Source organism: Nicotiana attenuata, chromosome 10, assembly GCF_001879085.1.
Source record: "Nicotiana attenuata strain UT chromosome 10, NIATTr2, whole genome shotgun sequence".
NCBI lineage: Eukaryota > Viridiplantae > Streptophyta > Magnoliopsida > Solanales > Solanaceae > Nicotiana > Nicotiana attenuata.
Genome location: NC_031998.1, coordinates 13310602 through 13329968, shown reverse-complemented (window position 1 = coordinate 13329968; position 19367 = coordinate 13310602). Strand labels below are relative to the sequence as shown.

At 35.3% G+C, this 19367-nt stretch overlaps 1 protein-coding gene across 1 annotated transcript; it reads right to left on the bottom strand.

The window, feature by feature from the left end:
- Nucleotides 6974-18451, bottom strand: LOC109233030 (ATP-dependent Clp protease proteolytic subunit 5, chloroplastic-like). Its single transcript, XM_019398766.1, has 9 exons — nt 18194-18451; nt 17998-18102; nt 14710-14824; nt 14489-14581; nt 13731-13776; nt 13498-13570; nt 9148-9182; nt 8970-9058; nt 6974-7513 (listed from the first exon to the last, which is right to left on the bottom strand). The coding sequence occupies exons 1-9, from the start codon at nt 18310-18312 to the stop codon at nt 7310-7312; spliced, it is 879 nt and encodes a 292-aa protein (XP_019254311.1). The 5' UTR covers nt 18313-18451; the 3' UTR covers nt 6974-7309.

The window sequence follows — 19367 nt, the reverse complement described above, 5'->3', positions numbered from 1 at the left end:
TTCACACAAATAAGATGAGTTTGAGCATTATATACTAGTTGTGAGTTTAATTGCCCAGGTGTTGTGATCTTATTTATTAAGCAGAATATGTGGGAGTTTAGTTGTTGATATATTGGATATGTAGTAAATTTCGTAGTGTGGCTGCAACCTGTTTGAGCTGTAGTGCAAACTTATTTTGGACGGTAGTTTTATAATTCGCTTAGAATACATTTAGTGGAAAACTACCTTTCCTACTCATCTCCACCATTCCTTCATTTCTCTTTGGTTTAGTATTTAGACAAATGCAATAAATCCAGTGTTATATCATCAGATTTATTGTATTTATTTTTATTTGTTCTATTGTTTGGAGATTTGAGATTATCTTATAAATTTGTGAAACTCAATTCTTTCTGGTTATTATTTTTTAAGATATGAGAGTTATAAGTAAGATAAATTTGGCCTGGCTTATTTCTTTATAATTTTGGCTCTTCAGCTTTGGTTTGGTTTGGTGAAAGTTCTGTCATTCTTTGGTTGAAGTATGCTTAATTGTAGCTACTTTTTTTTATTGATGTTCACTTGTCTGTTAGCATTTTGAGAATTGATGGATATATATCGGATGATATCTTTGTGATTTGTGAATAGTGAAGCTTATAGTTCAAAAGAACTTTTACAATATTGTCACAGAAGGAAATCTAGTATAAAGGTGCTATCAATGTTGCCTCTAGAGTTTTGCTTGTAATTTAAAGTTCTTATACTATTTTTGTAGAAGTGTACGACATTCTGGGGCTATATAAGCTTTGTCTTGTTGATTGTATCTTGTACTCTACACTCAATATTAAATTCTACAAACTATCAAAGTAACCTTTCTAATATTTCTTTCTCAGTACGAAACTAATAAACATGGAACCATGTAAAAGAAATGGGTAAGTTTGGTAAAAACATGCAACACATATGGTATTTTTCAGTTTTGTTACATAGTTGTAATTCTCCTTTTGTGTGATTCTTTGCAGAACTTCTGAATGATGTAGATCAATTTTTTGCAAGGAATAAAGATGGATCCATAAATCCTTGTTGCATAATTTATTGTAGAATCTCAGGGAACTTATTCAGATTAGGAGTAAATTTGACATAGTTCCATGTAAGCTACTATATCTTTTATGATTTAATTAGAATTACATTTATTTGAGATATAACAGGTCATTTAATTTGAACTCAAACTTGTAAGGAGACCTTATTATGTCAGTACTATATTCTTTAAATCCAACGTATAAAGAATTTTTTTTTCATATTTGTTACATTGTATATAAAGATTGACATTTATGAATGTACAAATCGAATATATATTTGATTCACAACGAAAAACTAAATAAAAAATTATTATTCATATTTTAGAAAATTTGGTATGCAAATTTTAATGCAAATTTTAAAGTGACATTTCAGAAAAATTTTGAAAAATGTCATTAATTTATTTGAGATTCACCTAAATGTTGTAAAATTTTTAGTGACATTTACCAAAATGTCGTAAAGTATAATGCGACATTTTTCATAATCTTTTTACCAACATTATTCTAAATGTCAACAATTTTAAGTGACGTTTTAAAAAATGTCATGAATAAATGTCGTAAATTTCTTACCAACATTTATATAAATGTCGGAAAATTTCCGATCCCAAAATTTACAACATTTGATACAAATGTAGATTAAATGCCGATAAATGAATTTGTAACATTTAAGCAGTATTATACGATATTTATTTAATGTCGTCGTATACTTACTTTCTTGTAGTGTGAGCTGAGCTGATATATTCCGTTGGAAAGGTTGCAATTATGAAGTACTATACAATTTTATACATAAGGCTGACAACTTTTAGAGATACACATTATGAGGGAATATGCAATTCTGTAGTTCTTTAGTCTTCGGTTAGAAAGGCAAATTAAAACTATATGCCCTATGCCTTGAGTATTTGTAACATTTCTGATTGTAACACTTCTAACTTTAAGTTTTACTGTTTTGGACCTTTTAAGCATGTGTAACTGTAATAATTCTAATCTTTGAAGTTTTGAAAATTACAAGCTAACAGGACAAGGGTAAGTCTTTTTGGTTAATGAGAGGTCATTTTAAACTTAAAGTTCCGAAATAGAATTTCTATGAAGAAAACGTTGTTCGTTTCTATAGTTGTTTCTGGGGAAACATTTGTGAGATGGAACTAACTTGGACGTTGGTCAATACATGAGAAATTTCTATGGTCCAAAACACTCTACAAAGATTCAAAGTTAATGTTTTTATCTCTCCTCTAATTCCTTTTTTTCTTTTTTCCTTTTTTACTTTTTTTCTTTTTTCTCTTTGGAGGGTGGCAGAGGCTCGAAGTATGATTCAAGTTGCAGCTTATTATCTACCACTAGACTTGCAAGTTTAAAGTTAATTAACTTTTAAGATTTTTGGTCCTCTACTTCTATTCAAAATTGTAAATGTGGTAAATAATCGAGCAATCAAATTTTGGATAATGAAATCATGATGAAGGTAAAAGAATCACTTGTAATTACACTTGTAGACACATATTTGTATCGAATATCAGCCGGGTAGATAATTCAATTTAACGTATAAATATGACAGAAAATATGGAAAGTAGGAGGAGAGCACTAATAGTAATACATTACCGTTAAGCAAGAGTCATATTTTGCTTTTCATACGCACAACATATGACACCTAAATTAAAACTGAGAAAAACTACTAGCCCCAAAGGTTCACTAGAATCTTCTTTTGATATTAGAACCCTCTTAAATTAAAATTCACATGCAGGTCATAATGCGCTTGTTTTCACATTTTAATACCAAAGGATGGGAACAGTAACATATTAAGGCATCACAACATATACAATTAATCAAAAGATCAAATAAAAAGATTATCCATTCTTTCTACTCATTTATCCAACGATCATCGGCCTAGTATAAGTCTTTAAATATGGAGTAATCAAACCAACTCATCTACAAAAACAAGATAATGAAAGCAACAACCGTGTGCATTGATGAAACACTACTAGAAATTCGGTAATTAGCGACCAAAAAAACCGACCAAAGTTGATCGGTTATGGCCAATTACCGACCAAAATGCGACCAAATACGCTTGGACGGTATTTTGGTGGTCGCTTTAGTATACCGACCAAAGTTGGTTGGTTTTATTAGAAACTAAAATTACCGACCAAAGTTGGTCGGTTTTTTTAATATTAATTTTTATTTATTTTAATTGCAAAAACCAACCAAAGTTGGTCGGTTTCTTGAAAAATAAATTTTGCGTGACTCGAAAATAGTTTCCCTCATTTTTGCGCCAAAGAAAACTGACTAAAGTTGGTCGGTTTCGTAAAAAAAAAATTAAAAATTAAAATATTTTGAAAAACCGACCAACTTTGGTCGGTTTTTGGCCGGTAGGTTTTTGGTCGGTTTTTCTTGATCGGTTTTTGCCGAATTTCCAGTAGTGAAAGAGCACGCTTTGAGTGAAAAGGGAAAGAAAGACTATAGACATGTCATATGTAGATCTTATTTCTCCTTCAATGCAGACGAAGCCAGTTCCACAACCAAACATGGACATACACGAACTAAATAGATGTAATTCACGTAATTCAATAAAGAAAACAAAAAAATATTTAAATGCAGTGTCTCAATGATTATTCATATCTCAGAATATTCCTCTGTCAAGTTGACTGGTTTTCAACATGGGAGAAGGCCGAGGGGTTAATACTCTTGAGCAACAACAGTGGCCTCACCTCTGTCAAGTTGGTCATAGAAATTCTTACTCCTTTTCTGCATATCCCAATGCCACATCTTAAAAGCACCACCTGCTGCACATGCAAACACAAACCCTATCACAATTTCCTTAATCAACATTGGACCTCCCAGCTGGATGTGTTGAACTCTTCCTCCCATTTTGTGAATTATCAAAATTCTGCACCACCATCCCATTCATAATATATTAGTCGATTAAAGAAAAGAAACACGTAATTCATCCCATTTTATCTTGACCAGATACAACAACAACGACGACCCAGTAAAATTCTACTAGTGGGGACTGGGGAGGGTAGTGTGTACGCAAACCTTACCCCTACCCCGAGGGAATAGAAAGGCTGTTTCCGAAAGACCCTCGGCTCAAGAAGACGAAACGAGACAATATCAGTACCACCAATAAAAACCATAAGAAAAATAACATCATGAAAATGAGAAAGTAGATGCAAAGCAAAAACGATAGACAATACATAGACCTGGTACTATGGAAAACGAAAGACTACTAAGACGCAACATTGCCACTAACTGATTTCGACAAAAAGCCTACCAGACTAACCTTACAAATGTAAGGAGGAAAGACTCAACTACCTCCGAACCTACAACCCTAATACTCGACCTCCACAGCTTCCTATACAAAGGTTAAAATATTAATTTGATATATTTAGAACATTAGAATAGTAGAAAGAATAGCAACGTAATAATTGAAAAGTTATTTTTTTTAAAAATGGATATTGCAAATCAGCAGCAGTAGCAATAGATTGTTTAACTGCCTAATAGGCTCATCGCTCATCCAGTTTCTTGATTGTATTTTTGCCGAATCTGGTAGCCTATTTTTCATAACAAAACTATAAAGAAAGTCTAATATTTATTCTGCATTAATCTACTTTTCTGTTTATTAGAAGCCAATTCTTCTAAAAGAAATTAAAACAAGCAAATTGTTTTCAAACACTGAACCTAACAAAACCAAATTAGGAAAAGATGCAATAATATTACAACTGAGAGTACATAAATGGGAAAAGTACGTACCTTGCTCTGGAAAGGGTGAATCAAAGAGAGAATAGAATAGAAATGAGAAAACAAGGAATAGAGAGAGAGGCAGATAAGAAGAGAGTAACTCTCTACAGTTTCGGATCAAGTAGTTATCATTGCCACCATACTCTCCTATATAAAAGCTACAAATGGGCAATTCAGATATTATAATAATAAATTTTAATTTTATTGTTTTTACTTGCGTAATTTGACTTGCTCCACCCGATTTTCATGTTACCAACTACCAACCTATAAATTTAATAGTTTCTTGTTTGTTTTTATTTTCGGGAAAGACCGATTTTTGTTTTATTTTTCTGGATTAGGACTTCCTCCATTATTTCTCAACACAATCATAGATTAGTGCGATGTCTATTTCCAAAGTTTAAAGATTTATTTTCGAACCTGCAATTCTTTTGTTAAGCAAATATGTATACAGGAATTTTTTCATTTTTTGTAGCAAATTTTTCCTTAACAACAACATCAGTTCAATTAAAATTTTAGGTGGTTTGAATTGAAATTTGAGCAAAATTGGAGTACACAAGATAAATATGGAAGAAGATGATGCGTATCTCACTATGTATCTCTATGTATCTTTTGCGTATCACTTATATATCAAAAATATATCTCTTGTGTATCTCCTGTATATCCATTTATACTTGTATGTGAGATACATATTTGATACATATTTCGTAGAGAAATTTTTAAACTCGATTTCAACTATGAATTCCGACTCAAAACTAGTCTAAATCACCTCTAGTCTTCCTTTGAGTCATGTATATGTTTTTAATGAATTTCAACTATACCCATTGAAAAATATACCTCTTTGCTTAATTTTTTAGAATCTTGTACTTTTTTTTTCTTTGTATTTTATCTTTGCTACCTCATCCATGAAATTTCCTTTCCGTCTTGCATTTAGCGTTGCTGATCACGCATAAAATATGAAAGGAAATCCTTGCGTGTGATTCTTCGAAATTCATTGTTTAAACTTGAATTAAAAAATTTGGGCTTTCGAAATTAGAATTAATTTTGAGTGGATATTATTGGAATAGATTGGGTACACCTTTAGGTTGTGAATCTTAATTTTCGGACGATTTGGTGGAGATTTTAGGTGGTTTTAACTGAAATTTGAGCAAAATGCGAAGTACACAAGATGAACATGGAAGTAGATGATATATGTGTATCTCGCTGTGTATCTTTTGTGTATCACTTATGTATCAAAAATATATCTCTCGTGTATCTCTTGTATATCCATGTATACATGTATGTGAGATATATATTTGATTCATATGACGTAGAGAAATTTTTAAACTCGATTCAACTATGAATTTCGATTCAAAACAAGTCCAAATCACGTCTAATCTTCCTTTGACTCATCTATATGTTTTTAATGAATTTCGACTATACCCATTGAAAAAAGTCGCTTTTTGCTTAAGTTTTTAGAATCTTGTATTTTTTTTTTTTCTGTGTTTCATATTTGCTACCTCATCATGGAATTTTCTTTCCGTCTTGCATCTAGTGTTGTCGATCACGCTTAAAATATAGAAGGAAATCTTTGCGTGTAATTCTTGGAGAGAAAGAATCTTTATTTATCCAAGTTTTAAATTTTTGTATACGCTTGGCTAATTTTGGTAAGCATGTGATAAATGGCTAGAGATTGATAAATTTAGACTTGTATTTGACATATCCGTAAGATTCCCTAAGTTCTTTGGCAGAAATTGCTATTTGTAGAAAAAGGTTTAAGCGATGTTGAGAAGAAAATATGGCAAAAGAGGAGCGAGAAAGAGAAGAAGAGAAGCGAGTTGTTCTTTTTCTATGTAACTAGCTAAGCTTTAAATAATTCACAAACCCCAACTAAAACTTAATTAGCAGCCCAAGAATCGGCTAGTGCACTGCGCCCACTTGCCTCAACAACAACACAACAACGAATCCTACCCCGAAGGAGTAGAGAGGTTGTTATCTCGTTTAGGTAAATAGCCTTTGTCCATTACTTCCACACAAAAAATAATAATAATAATAAATAAATAAATTTGTACTGCATCGTTTAAAATGTACAACTTATTTAATATTACTTCTAGTAGTTGCTTTGACGCTCTCAGGTCCTTGTTTTTATTTTTCTTTTTTTTTCCTTTAAAACGTCCGTGGTCGAGTTAGGCCAGGAAACAAGCTACTCTTGTAATCTTCAAGCATCAAAGCACGTGAACGAATGTCTATTATAAACACACCACGCAGACAGATCGTGACCAATGTTAGGAAGAGCTATGAAAACAGATACAACTTGAAATTAAACACACAGACGTAGAAACAACAAAGGAAAAGATAGAAAAAAAGGCATGAACAGGAGTTCTGAAGCGTTTCACATTTCCCAAAAATCTTGCTTGAATAAACTAGTGAAATTCGTATACTATTTTCACAGCTGCAATAAAGGCTCAATGTAGAACTTACCCATCAATGGTGATCTCTCTAACCATGTCTGCCTGTAAAATCGCCTACGTGCAAGGAGCATTGAGATAAAATTCAACTACGTACTATTGTTCAGCAGCTGCTGCAATTGGTTGAAGGGCTTTCATGGGGTTCAAGATGACTCCATCAATGAGCCCATACTCTTTAGCTTCCTTTGCACTCATGAAAAAATCACGATCGGTATCTTGGTTGATCTTCTCAAGGCTTTGACCAGTATGGTAGGCAAGGTACCCATTCAGATTTGCTTTGTGATGCAACATCTCATTAGCCTGGAAATCAGTACAAGCATTAGTTTAGGTGCAAGTGTTCCATTTTTGCCCATCTAATCATATGCTAAGCTAATAATATAATACAAGGCATTTATTTGCATGTGTAATCCATGTATAGGAATGGCAGACGGTGCGGAGCGGTGCGGGTGCGGGTGCGGGTGCGGGTCTGAACCCGCGAAATTTAAACCCGCCCCGCCCCGCCCCGCGAAATGAGTTGATGGGCAAGAATATCTCAAGTTGCTTGCTCATTGATGAGAAGCTGAAATGAGTTTATTGCACCAGAGTGCGAGAACAAAATGAGATGAGCCTTGATCAACTTGCACCCACAAGCTGGAAACTTAAGCTTCCAATGGGATTGAATGGCAAAATCCACAAGGTTTGGGTTCATAAACTTTATGGAATCATTTCAGCACCAAAAGTTGTCCATGTTACCAGCTGTTCGAACATTTTCAAAATGAATTAAAAACTCAAAACTTCCGTCAATTTTCTATCGTCAATTGTTGTACATGAATTTACCTTTTGTTAGTATATGGTACAGAGATTACATCGTTAAAAGGACCTTTTGCAATAAAATTTTGAGAACGCCCATTTTCAAGTCTAAAAGGCAAGTTATAAAACACGATAATGGAATTAACGCCCTCCTAATAATCCAGAATAAAAGTTCAATACTCAAGCAAACTAATACTTAGGAAGAATTTGGGATCCACGAATGGAAACACATGAATTGTAAAAGTTGGTGCAGACCAAAGCTTAAGCACTAAAAGCTTGAGCTTTGCCTATGAGTTAATATTATCCATAGCCTCTTTATGTCATAGCTTCACCATTGTATAGCTCACCATACAGTAATAGCATATTATCCATGGATTTGGTCGACATGGTTAACAGAGCATTAAAAAAGCTATTGATTTTGATCCTGAAAACAATATTGTAATGTAATAGCTTCAAGTATATAGCATTATAACTAGCCCAAGTATCTATTTTTTCCATAGTCTTGAGTTTTCCACACACACACACACACACACACACACACACCCCTCCCTCTCTTACTGCTTATTGGTTTCCCCATGGCCAATCAGTGATTCTGTGTACTCATTTAAGTACCTTCGTTGTGTCGGCATGGGTGTTGAGGAATCACTGAACTTCGTTAGATATTAGATGACTAAAATTGTAGATAAAATTAACTCTTTGGAGATTCGAACTCGTCAGTCACATAAGTGCATTCCACAACTTTTTCTGAAGATGTCGTGAAGTTCCAACTTAGGAAACTGATATTGCATGTTATTGGAAAAGAGGAAGTATGAAAAAAGAGAGAGAAACGGAGGGGAATTTTTTTCCTTTTAGAGGATGGAGAGAAGTCAGACCCAGGACCTTATAACCAAATATGTCTCAGAAATGTTGCCATCTAGAGGCAACATTCTGAAACAGGATAGTGTTGAATGAGAGAGAGTATGTTTACCTGAATGTCTATATCAGTTTGCCCACCTTGCGCACCACCAAGAGGTTGGTGAATCATTATCCTCGAGTTTGGCAGGCTATATCTCTTACCTTCATGGGAAAATAATGTCACAAGTTCAGAACAGTGATACTCAGCATGAAAAAAGACTCTTTATCCATGAGTGAGAAATTCAATTTACCTTTGGTGCCAGCGCTAAGAAGAAAAGCCCCCATACTGCAAAGTTGATAAACTAATTAAGACAACTTTTTTAAAACTCTAAAACTAAATAAAACAATTGTGATGGTATTAACAGCAACATTTCCGCAAACAGGGAAAATTTCAACTAGCAGTTATTTGTAGAAAGTAGAAACTAATTTAAAGTCTCAACTTTAAATACTCAATCAATCTAACTGATTCCAAGTGCATTTGCTACAAACTTGTAATATAAACTAAGTCTCGTGCAATTTCCATAAGGCCATCCTTGTTTACAAATAAGATGCGGTCGACCCAATAAAAAATGAACATTATCAAGCACTACATGTGCCCGGTGATACCCAAGTCCAACTCTTGAATTCTTCCTATTACATTTCTTGACTAGCATCCCAAAGTTCAAATTGTCCCAAGGTATTAGTACTTCCTTTTAACGTCATTTATGGTCAGAAAGAAAATTTTTAAGCACAGATGCAGCTATTTGAACGTCTACTCTCTAATTGCTGGCATCAGAGGAAGGAGAAGCTGGCATATATGATGAGTAAATAGCCTAATATTCAGTTCTAGCCATTGCCACTCACCCCACTTCTTATTTACCCAGCCCCACATCCTCTCCCATCAGAATAAGTCCAAAACAACCAGCAAATTGCACCAACTTACCCATAGCTTACATGGACTGTGCTTACACTTTGTATGCTAGTTATTGTTTAAATAGGGATGGCAACGGGACGGGGTGGGTTCAAACAAATATTTTTAAAATCGAAAACGGGGTGGAGCAGGTTGCGGTTGAAACAAATTGCTGAAATTTCACCTCACCGCTGACATGTCTGGGCTCTGGGAAGATCCAATTGAGAGAACTCTTACATTTGAGAAAACAATCTTTTTACAGCTTTTAAGTTTTATATTCTCAACCATTTTAGGATTTTTTTGGGTTTGGCGACCCACCAGCCTCGAACTTTTGACCTAGTGGCATGAATAGGATTTGTTATTAGTCAACAATTATAGTTAAAGTATGGTTTCCAGAACCGAAACCAAAATGGCAAAACGACATGTTGATGGATTCAGAAAAATATTTCCCGATGTCGAAAAAATTATTATCCTTCCTCTTTCAAAATAAAAGTTGTTTGCACAGCTTTAGGTAACGGGATTTCATTTTAAAATATTCTTAATATTTTACATAGTTAACCAATTGGGTAAGAAGCTAATTTATTTTTGTTAATTTTAATAAAACAAATTAAAAAAGAACCAAATAGCTAAATTTGAGAATATGCTTACAAGCTTTTAAATGAGAACTAACTGGAAACAATATGTTAAATGTAAAAGTTCTTAATCATAACTAATTGGAAACACTATGTTGAACATAAAATAGAATCCGATTTTACTTTGTTAGTACAACTTTCCTCTCTATTTTTTTCTGAATAAGAAATAAAACAAAATTACATATTTTTCAACATATTCCCTCAATAGATGAGTACAATTTGAATTTCTAACTCTTTTCTGATTTTCGCAAAGATTTGAATTAATGCATTTATTTCGAAACATAGTAAAAAATATCTGAATTATCTTTTTCTCTGATACTTTGATCGTGTATGTTTAAATAAATAAAAGTAGGTTAAAAACAATTTTATCTGAAGTTCAATTTGATCATGTAAAAAGTTTCCACTGAAGACAAAGTCTGCACACTCTTTAAATTCAAGACCCACATTATAATTTTAGTTTATACCAAAATAAAACTTCCATTCCTAAAAGTTCAGCCTTCCAAATACATAACACTCACAGTAAACTACTCATGTAAATAACAAATTAGAGAAGAAGAAAAAATATTTAAGCAGGACGTAGCCAGCATGGGTTTATGCGGGGCGAGGCGGTGCAGGTTGAAATCATAGAAAAATTCTACGCGGAGTAGGGCGTGGTGGGTTGAATTTTTTTGCGGGTAGAGCACAACCCGCACCTGCCCCACACTGCCCTAAAAGATGCCAAGCTAATTGATGCTAGTATAAAAGGATTAGAAGCTAGTCAAAGTTCAAGCAAAAGTAAAGTGAGATGAATCAACAAAACCATAATATATGCATTTTATCATAGTTGAACTAACTGAAATTAACAAATCCACCATCCTCTCCAACTTCCCCAGATGAAAAGATATATTGGCAGGCTGAGGGAACGGAGGACAGGAGCTCGAGTTATCAATATCACTGGGGCTGGAAGAACCTCTTTGTACCAAGCAAAAGAAGTTACCAAGATCATTTGATTTTATGCCAGGAGATCTCTGGTGGAACTGAAATCAACCGGGTGAGGTCTTGAGGCTCAGACAATTTTAGAGCTAATCTTGGTTTAAAGAGAATAAAGCAGGAAATTGAATTGAAGGTTAAATCAGGAAATTGAATTGAAGGTCATATCTTTGAGAATTTTTCTTGGCTTTGGTGAAGTAACTGTTGCTTTTTGTTACTTTACTTAATTTATTTTTTAAAATTCTTCACCTGTAAGCCTAAATATCTCTATGATTTACTCCCTCCGTTTCAATCTATGTGAACTTATTTGACTGGGCGCGGAGTTTAAGAAAAATGAGAAGACTTTTGAACTTGTGGTGTAAAATGAGGCGCATATGTTTTGTGTGACTATAAATCATTGCATAAAGGTAAATTATTTTCAAATATGGAAAGGAGTCATTCTTTTTGGTATGGACTAAAAAGGAAATAAGTTCACATAAATTAAAACAAAGGGAGTATCAAATAATGTTCTAAATTTGGTACTTCATTTTGCCTTCAACCTAAACTACTTTAAACTTAGGGTGTGTTTGGTATGTAGGAAAGTGTTCTCCATGGAAAATATTTTTCTGAAAAATATTTTCTTGGAAAATAAGTGGTTTTCTTACTTATTTTCTGGTTTTTGGTTAGTTAGCGGAAAATATTGTTTGGAAAATATATAATCTAGGCAAACATTATGGGAGACTAAATGTGTGAGGGTGGGGAAGCGGTGGGGGTCTACGTCCAGGGTCGAGGTCGAGAGTAAGGGTCTAGGTCAGGTCGGGTAAGGATCGGCGATGAGGGTCGGGGTTTAGGGACGGGGTTCGGAATCGGTAATGAGGGTCGGGGACAAGGTTTGTGGTTCGGGGTTTCGGGTCAGGGTTCGAGGTCAGAATCAGTAATGGAAGTCGGGGTCGAGGTCGGGATCGGTGACAGGGTCGGGGTCGAGGTCAGGATTGCTGATGGGGGATCAGTGTTGGGGTTCAAGGTCAGGATTTGGGGTCTGGGTTCAGGTTTAAGGTCGGGGTTCGGGATCAAGATCGGGGGTACGACGACCTTGCTCCCTTACCCCAAACATCGACCCTTGTCCTTGATATCAATCCCCAACACCGATCCCGACCCCAAATATCGACCCCGACCTCGAACCTTGATCCCGACTTCGACCACTGATCCCGACCCCAATCCCTAACCCTCATCCCAACCGCAACCCTGAATCTTTAATTCGACACTCGACCCCGACCCTCAATCCCGATCCCGACTATAACCTCGGATCCGACTCCAAACCCGACCCTAACCCCAACCTCCAATCTCGTTCCCAGCCCTAATCCCGAATTGAAACTCGACTCAGAACCTTGATCCCCAGCATTAACCCCGACCCGGACCCCAACCCCTTGACCTTTAGGTTTAGGTTACGAGTCTTGAGGTCCGAGGGCGAGCAAGGGAGGGGTGGCGGGAGTTGAGGAAGACTGAAAGAGAGTTTTGAAAAATATTTTCTCTCCTCTAGGTAGGGAAGCCATTTTCCTCCGATTGTAGGAAAATGAGTTTATAAGGAAAATATTTTTCAAAACATTTAAGTCAATCAAACATGGAAAATTAAAAAGTATTTTCTGGAAAATGTTTTCCTTCATTACCCAACACACCCTTAGTCATTACATCGCCTGTTAAGTTAGCTGATTGCATGTGAGACTTTATATTATGTGATGAATTATGATTAAATTATTTTGGAGATGTATAAGTTTATATACCATATTTAAGTAATAGAGCTAAATCTGACAAAATACCATGACCATATTTAACCATTGAAACAGTGGTACTATGTCCATTGGTACTCTTAACTTTGACTAGCAGCAGCAAAGAAGGGTGAGAGGTTATACATAAAGGGAGTGTAACATTGGGTTTGAGAGTTGATTCCAATTTTACCACAAGATTCTGGCAGTGGTCAAGGATACCAAATTCAGGTGCAATACCAAAAACTAAAGGATAATAAGGGAGAATATGCATTTTATGTTAAGCATCGTAAGCAATAGGGAAGGAAAAAATCATATTCTAAAAAAAAGATGCATAAAGTACAAAAGTAAAGCAAATCAACTCAGCACCTCGCAGCAAGTCCAACACAAACGGTGGAGACATCAGGCCGAATATGCCGCATGGTATCGAAAATGGCCATTCCTGATATAATAAAATGTGGATGAAACTTGGTGAATCATGAAATAAAACAGCACGTTAAAATGGTGCCATAGTCCAACTCTATGCAACATAAGCTAGAAGTTAGAACAGTTACAGAAGTAGATAATAACAAATGAGTTTGATTGGGAAGACTTGAAAGTACCTGCTGTAACTGACCCTCCTGGAGAGTTGACATACATGACAATATCCTGTTTAGTAGATTAAGGAGGTCAAAAGTTGGTTTAGGGAAAATATAGAAGCAATAATAAAAGGAAAACAAAAGGATGTAATGCAGTCGTTTAGTAATAAAAACAGTGCAAAAATAAAATCTTATTGAGGATGCTCCTACAGACAAGTTACACGATTACTTGCTGTAACAATGCAAAGCTGCACGGTAAAAGTCAGAGAATCTCAGCATGCTAATTGTAATAGAAAGGTCGCTTTACTCTTTTTTTCCTTATTATTACAAGGCAAGCTTTTTATCCCATTTGAGACGGAGCTGATCAAGGGTAAATCCTTGTAAGGCATAATGAAAGAGCTTCAAATATACAAAAGATGCAGACCAAGAGAAAGAGGAGAAGGTGGAAATTCCACATCATTCCCTTAAATTTGTTCATCCATTGGCTACATATACAACTAGGGCTTTAGTAGGCTAGATCCATACTATATGTGTCATTCCGAGTATTCCAGGTCGGAAGCTACAAGGACTCCAAAAGTTGTCCAAGCAATGAAGCAGTAGGCAGAACATATGTGGTCAACGAAATCACAAAAGGATTAAACTGACAGAGAGCATTAATATCCATAAAGAAGGAATGCTTCGAGCAGAATCTCATTCAGATATATTCCACAATATCCGATACTTAAACTAAGACTATCCAATGTAAGAGGAGGGGGGATATAAATATATGGTCCAAAATATACCTTTGTTGGATCAACAGCGTCAAGATAGAGAAGCTGAGCAACTATAATATTCGCCATATCGTCATCAACTGCCCCACCACATCGTATGATCCTCTAAGATTCAACAACACAACAAACTAAATTTTAGCAAGTACAATTTTCTTATAGAGTAATAAAATTTAGCAAGTACATCAAACTTTGCAGTCAAAACTGAAGAAATAATAAGGAAAAAGAATCCATACATATTGGAAGAGCTGGCTGATCACACTCATAAACCGCTCTTGCACCATTGGAGGTGGTCCTTGACCTTGGGCATAAGCAGGAAAATAGGGCGATGATGGAACTTGCAAGTCATCTCTGCAAATGTCGTATAACAAGCAAATGTTAAAGAAATAACTTCTTTCTATGATACACTTAAGAACTATAGCACAATTAAGTCATTAATATCAGATTCTTAACAATTATGAGATTCAAAACTCAACAGGACTGATTTTTTTTCCCTCGCCATCTATGAAATATAGGCTCTTCATTTCCCTAGACATAAATGGGTATGTACAACCAGATGTTAAAAGAACAAAATCTATGATTCCTGAATCAGAAAAACCTGCTACCACTTTAAGCATATCCATCTCAGATTTTTATCTGAATTTGTTAAAGATATTCGAAAGACAATATAACACATCCTCTCTTAAAATTTCAATCAGAAATTGACTTAAGAGAATCACTTTCTTTTATTAAATATTTTGCTAGTTCAGGTTCTTCATGAAAAACAAATGAACAGTCAAATGTAGTATGTTAGGATCGGGAACGGGGATAGTGTGGAATTAAGAAATAAATCGTTATAAAAATGATAATAATAATAAAGATAACAAGGAGACCAAAAATTTAACATGGTTCGGTCAATGTGACCTACACAAGCGGAAAGAAGCAAATTTACTATACCAACAAGAGTATAAAAGTAGAGTAAACATTGTAACTAATCCCCAGAGGCAAATTTAGAGGGGAAATTATGAGGCACGTGAACCCACGGTCTTTCCGAAAAAATAGATATTTTATGTACATATTTTCTAAAATTGGTATAATATTAACTGTTGGCACACATGCTTCAACAAGGTTGAATGATGCACTTGGTTGAAGATTGAGTTATTTTACCAAGAGGAATAGGGATCAATTCCCATTTAATACATTTTTTCCTCCTTTTTTGGTAGTGCACCCATGTACTAGAAATCCTAGATTCGCCTCTGCTAATCCCAAATACCCCAAGAGAATAACCTCAAAAAAACACTTAAAAAGAAATCCCGCAAGTGTTTCCCTAAAACAATTCTCTCACAGAATACTCTTTATCACATGAAAAGACACTCTTAAAGTATTTCTTGCTCTCTTAATTGGTATGTCAAAATAAGAAGAATTGATCTCCTTTAATAGGAGTAAAATTAAACTCGGGTTCCATGTTGTATAAAAACAAAAGGAAAGAAATGTCCAAATAATTTCTCCACCGCATGAACCATTCTTTGGCTCCCAGCAATATTGTCAGCAAAGAAAATTCCAACAGGCACATGCCTAATGCTAAGAATAGGATGGCTAGCGATGTCACTTCTATAAAAGCCAAAAGATGGCCACATTTGACATTACAAATTTTCACCTTGGCCTAATTTTGGCTGATATTGTAAATTTGCTCCAACCTCTTCGCAAAAACTCTTATAGACTATATCATTCTTCATAAAAGTCAATCAAGTTCAAGCAGCTTGCCAACTGGAAGAGGCTTCATGAACATATTAGCAGAGTCGTCTCTAGTGTTTATCTTCTTAATAGGGACTTTTCCTTCAGCAATACCAAAGAGATTGAAGAGCCATCCAAAAGAATTATTTGGTGAAGGTCTTGGAGAGACTCAGTGTGAAAGATGTTAAGCTAGTGAATACCTCTTTTGCTGCTCATTTGAAGTTGTCAGCTACTTAGTCACTGCAATCAGACGAAGATGAAAGGCATATGGCACAAGAACCTTATTCCATTGTACGCAATGGTTGTACACGTTCAGACATTTCACAAGCAGTAAGTATGGTAAGCTAATATATGGCTTGCCCTAAAAAAACGCGTGGTCGTGAAATGGATTTTCAAATACCTGTGAGGTACTACAAACACATTTTTGGAGTTTGGATCAAATACTAACACTCTGGTTGGTTTTGTAAACTTAGATTATGCATGTGATCTTAACAAAAGAAGATCACTAATAGGCTACGTATTATACATTGATGGTTGTGCTATCAATTGGAAAGTGAGAATACATCATCTAGTAGCTTTATCTACAACCTAAGCAAAATATATGGTAGCGACCAAGGCAATCAAAGAATGACGGGTCATATTTGCCGAATTCAGTTTACATCAGGGTGGCATTATAATTTTATGTGACAATAAAAGTATCATTCACTTGACAAAAGATCACATGTATTATGAGAGGACGGAGTATATTGATATGAAGTATCATTTCATCCGGAAAACCATTGCCGAAGAAAAAGTTATTGTTCAGAAGATCAAAACTAGAGACATCATTGTTGACATGTTCACGAAGCCTCTTCTAGTGTGCTTGCACTTGATTGACATTTATGTAGAATGATTTGGCCAATAAGGATAGCTGCAGAGAGGGTGGAGCAAAATTTACTATATCACCAAAATTAGGGTAATGCGGAGATTTGTAATGTGGATATCTTTTGGCGTAACAGATAAGACAATATGATATTGCTTGCAATCCTATTTCTTGGAAATAGGCATGTGCCAATTGGAATATCCTTGGATGAGAATGTTGCTTGGAGTTAAGAATGGTTCATGTGGTGGAGAATTTTTTTGAACATTTCTCTTTTTTAACACAACTTGGAGTCAAGTTTTGCTCCTATAAAAGGAGAGCAATTCTTCTTATTTTAACACACCAAGCAAGAAACACTTTACGAGTATCTTATTTTGTGAGAAAGTTATTTTAGGAAACACTTGTGTGAATTTCTTTGTGAGTTTTTCGAGGAGGTTATTCTCTCAAAGTATTTGTAATTAATTAGAGTATTTACTCTAATTTTATATCTCCTTTGTACACTTATTGGTATTTGTACTCTTATTGGTATAGTAAAGCAATTCATCTTCGCTTGTGGACATAGGTCACATTGAGCGAGCTCATCTCTGCTTGTAGACGTAGGTCACACTAATGGAACAACGTTAATTCTATGTCTCCTTATTAATTTATTATTTTTATTTTCATAAGGATGTTTTGCTTAATTCTGCATTATCCCAGTTCCCGATCCTAACATAGTACTTAATAACTTCTTAAATGAGAGATAGAGAGCAGGCAAGCAGGCCTATGTTCTTCAGTATATCTTATCTTGATTCAACCCGAAAAAGGGTCATACACCAAAATTCCCCATTTTCTTCCCTTATTTACCTTGTCCATCAATAAAACAAACCATTATAAGAATAACCGAAAATTAGTGGTGGAAATTAACCAAATTATTCCCAACAAAATATATGAATAAAAGGAAAATAGGGGGAACCTTATAGACCAAATCCCAGTTGGTGAAGTAATTCCAGAATCCCAGTTGGCTCCAGAGTACACGGCCTTCACTGTACTCTTTCCCCGATTCTTCACCTTTAAATTCCTGGGCAAAATCAATAAAGCAAAACCATTAGAGAAAGTGTTGTCGTTATTCACATTTATATAAGGAAGCATATACGAACTCAGCTAAGTACCTGAACTGAAGGGTCTTAAACGAGAGAGTATTAGGGTAAGCTTCAGGAATAGTAGAGGAGTCAGAGGAGAAGTTGAATTTAGAGATAGAGGAAGTCGTGGCCACGCACGAATGGGCCATTTTTCTTGGATTTCTAGAGAGAGAAAGAGGGGATATTTTGCCAAGTTCATGAGGAAGGAAAAGATAGGTCTTCGAGCAGGAGCTTCCGGTTAACAATACCGGAGGTGCTCTTTTTTGCTCAAACGGGAATTTAGAGAAAGTTTGAGCAAATTGTTCAACCCAAAATTAGTTTAGTTAAATTTATATGTTTTTAATAAGGTTACTAGCAATTTGAATTAAAGTTTAGTTGAATAAATCATAGAGTTAAGCTAAATGAGCAATAAATAAAACAATGAGAATAAATAAGCAAAAGAAAAAATAATCTTATTGAGCTTCGTAATAGTCCACAATGTTTGTAAATTAAAGTTCACAATGCTTGTAAAGTATGGGGAGATTGAATTCCTAGCCTAGCCTGTATATAACAGTTTTGAATAATGAGTAAGTTAAGAGAAAACTAAGTGAATCCCAAGTAAAAGGCGGTGGGAATATCTATAGACTAAGTCTAACGTTCACATACTCATCTCACTTCTGGACGTAGCTCTAAGTGGTTAATAACTTTCAAGATACTCGCCGGTTATGGGAGGAATATCACGTGTCGTAGATATGAGTGGATCCTTAATATATCGGGGATGGTTGAGGACCAAGTCAAATCTCGAGCTATTACTTTACTGATGGATCTCTAGAACCGTCTTTGAGGCGCTTCACCAGGACATGGCTCCCGTCTCCCCGAGAAGAAGTTACCTGATCAAAGACACTTCCTGCGGGGATAGAGTTTCGTTACATTTTATTCCCGAGATAAACATATTCCAAGCAATATCGTGTCTTCATGCGATCTATCCATGTGTCAACGCCAGATTTTACCATTACAGATAGCCTTCCCCCCCCCCCCCCCTTATTGTTTAGATAATTCTCAAGAAATGTGCGGAAGAGTATGATCTTTAGCGTGTCGCGAAAGGATTTTTGGCGGGATTTATGATGCAATCGTCATTATTTATGAATCTAAAAAGACATCTAGCAGTTTCATTTAAAGTCCCGGACACGTGGTGGGTGTTAACGGGGTATGACGCCGCAATGGT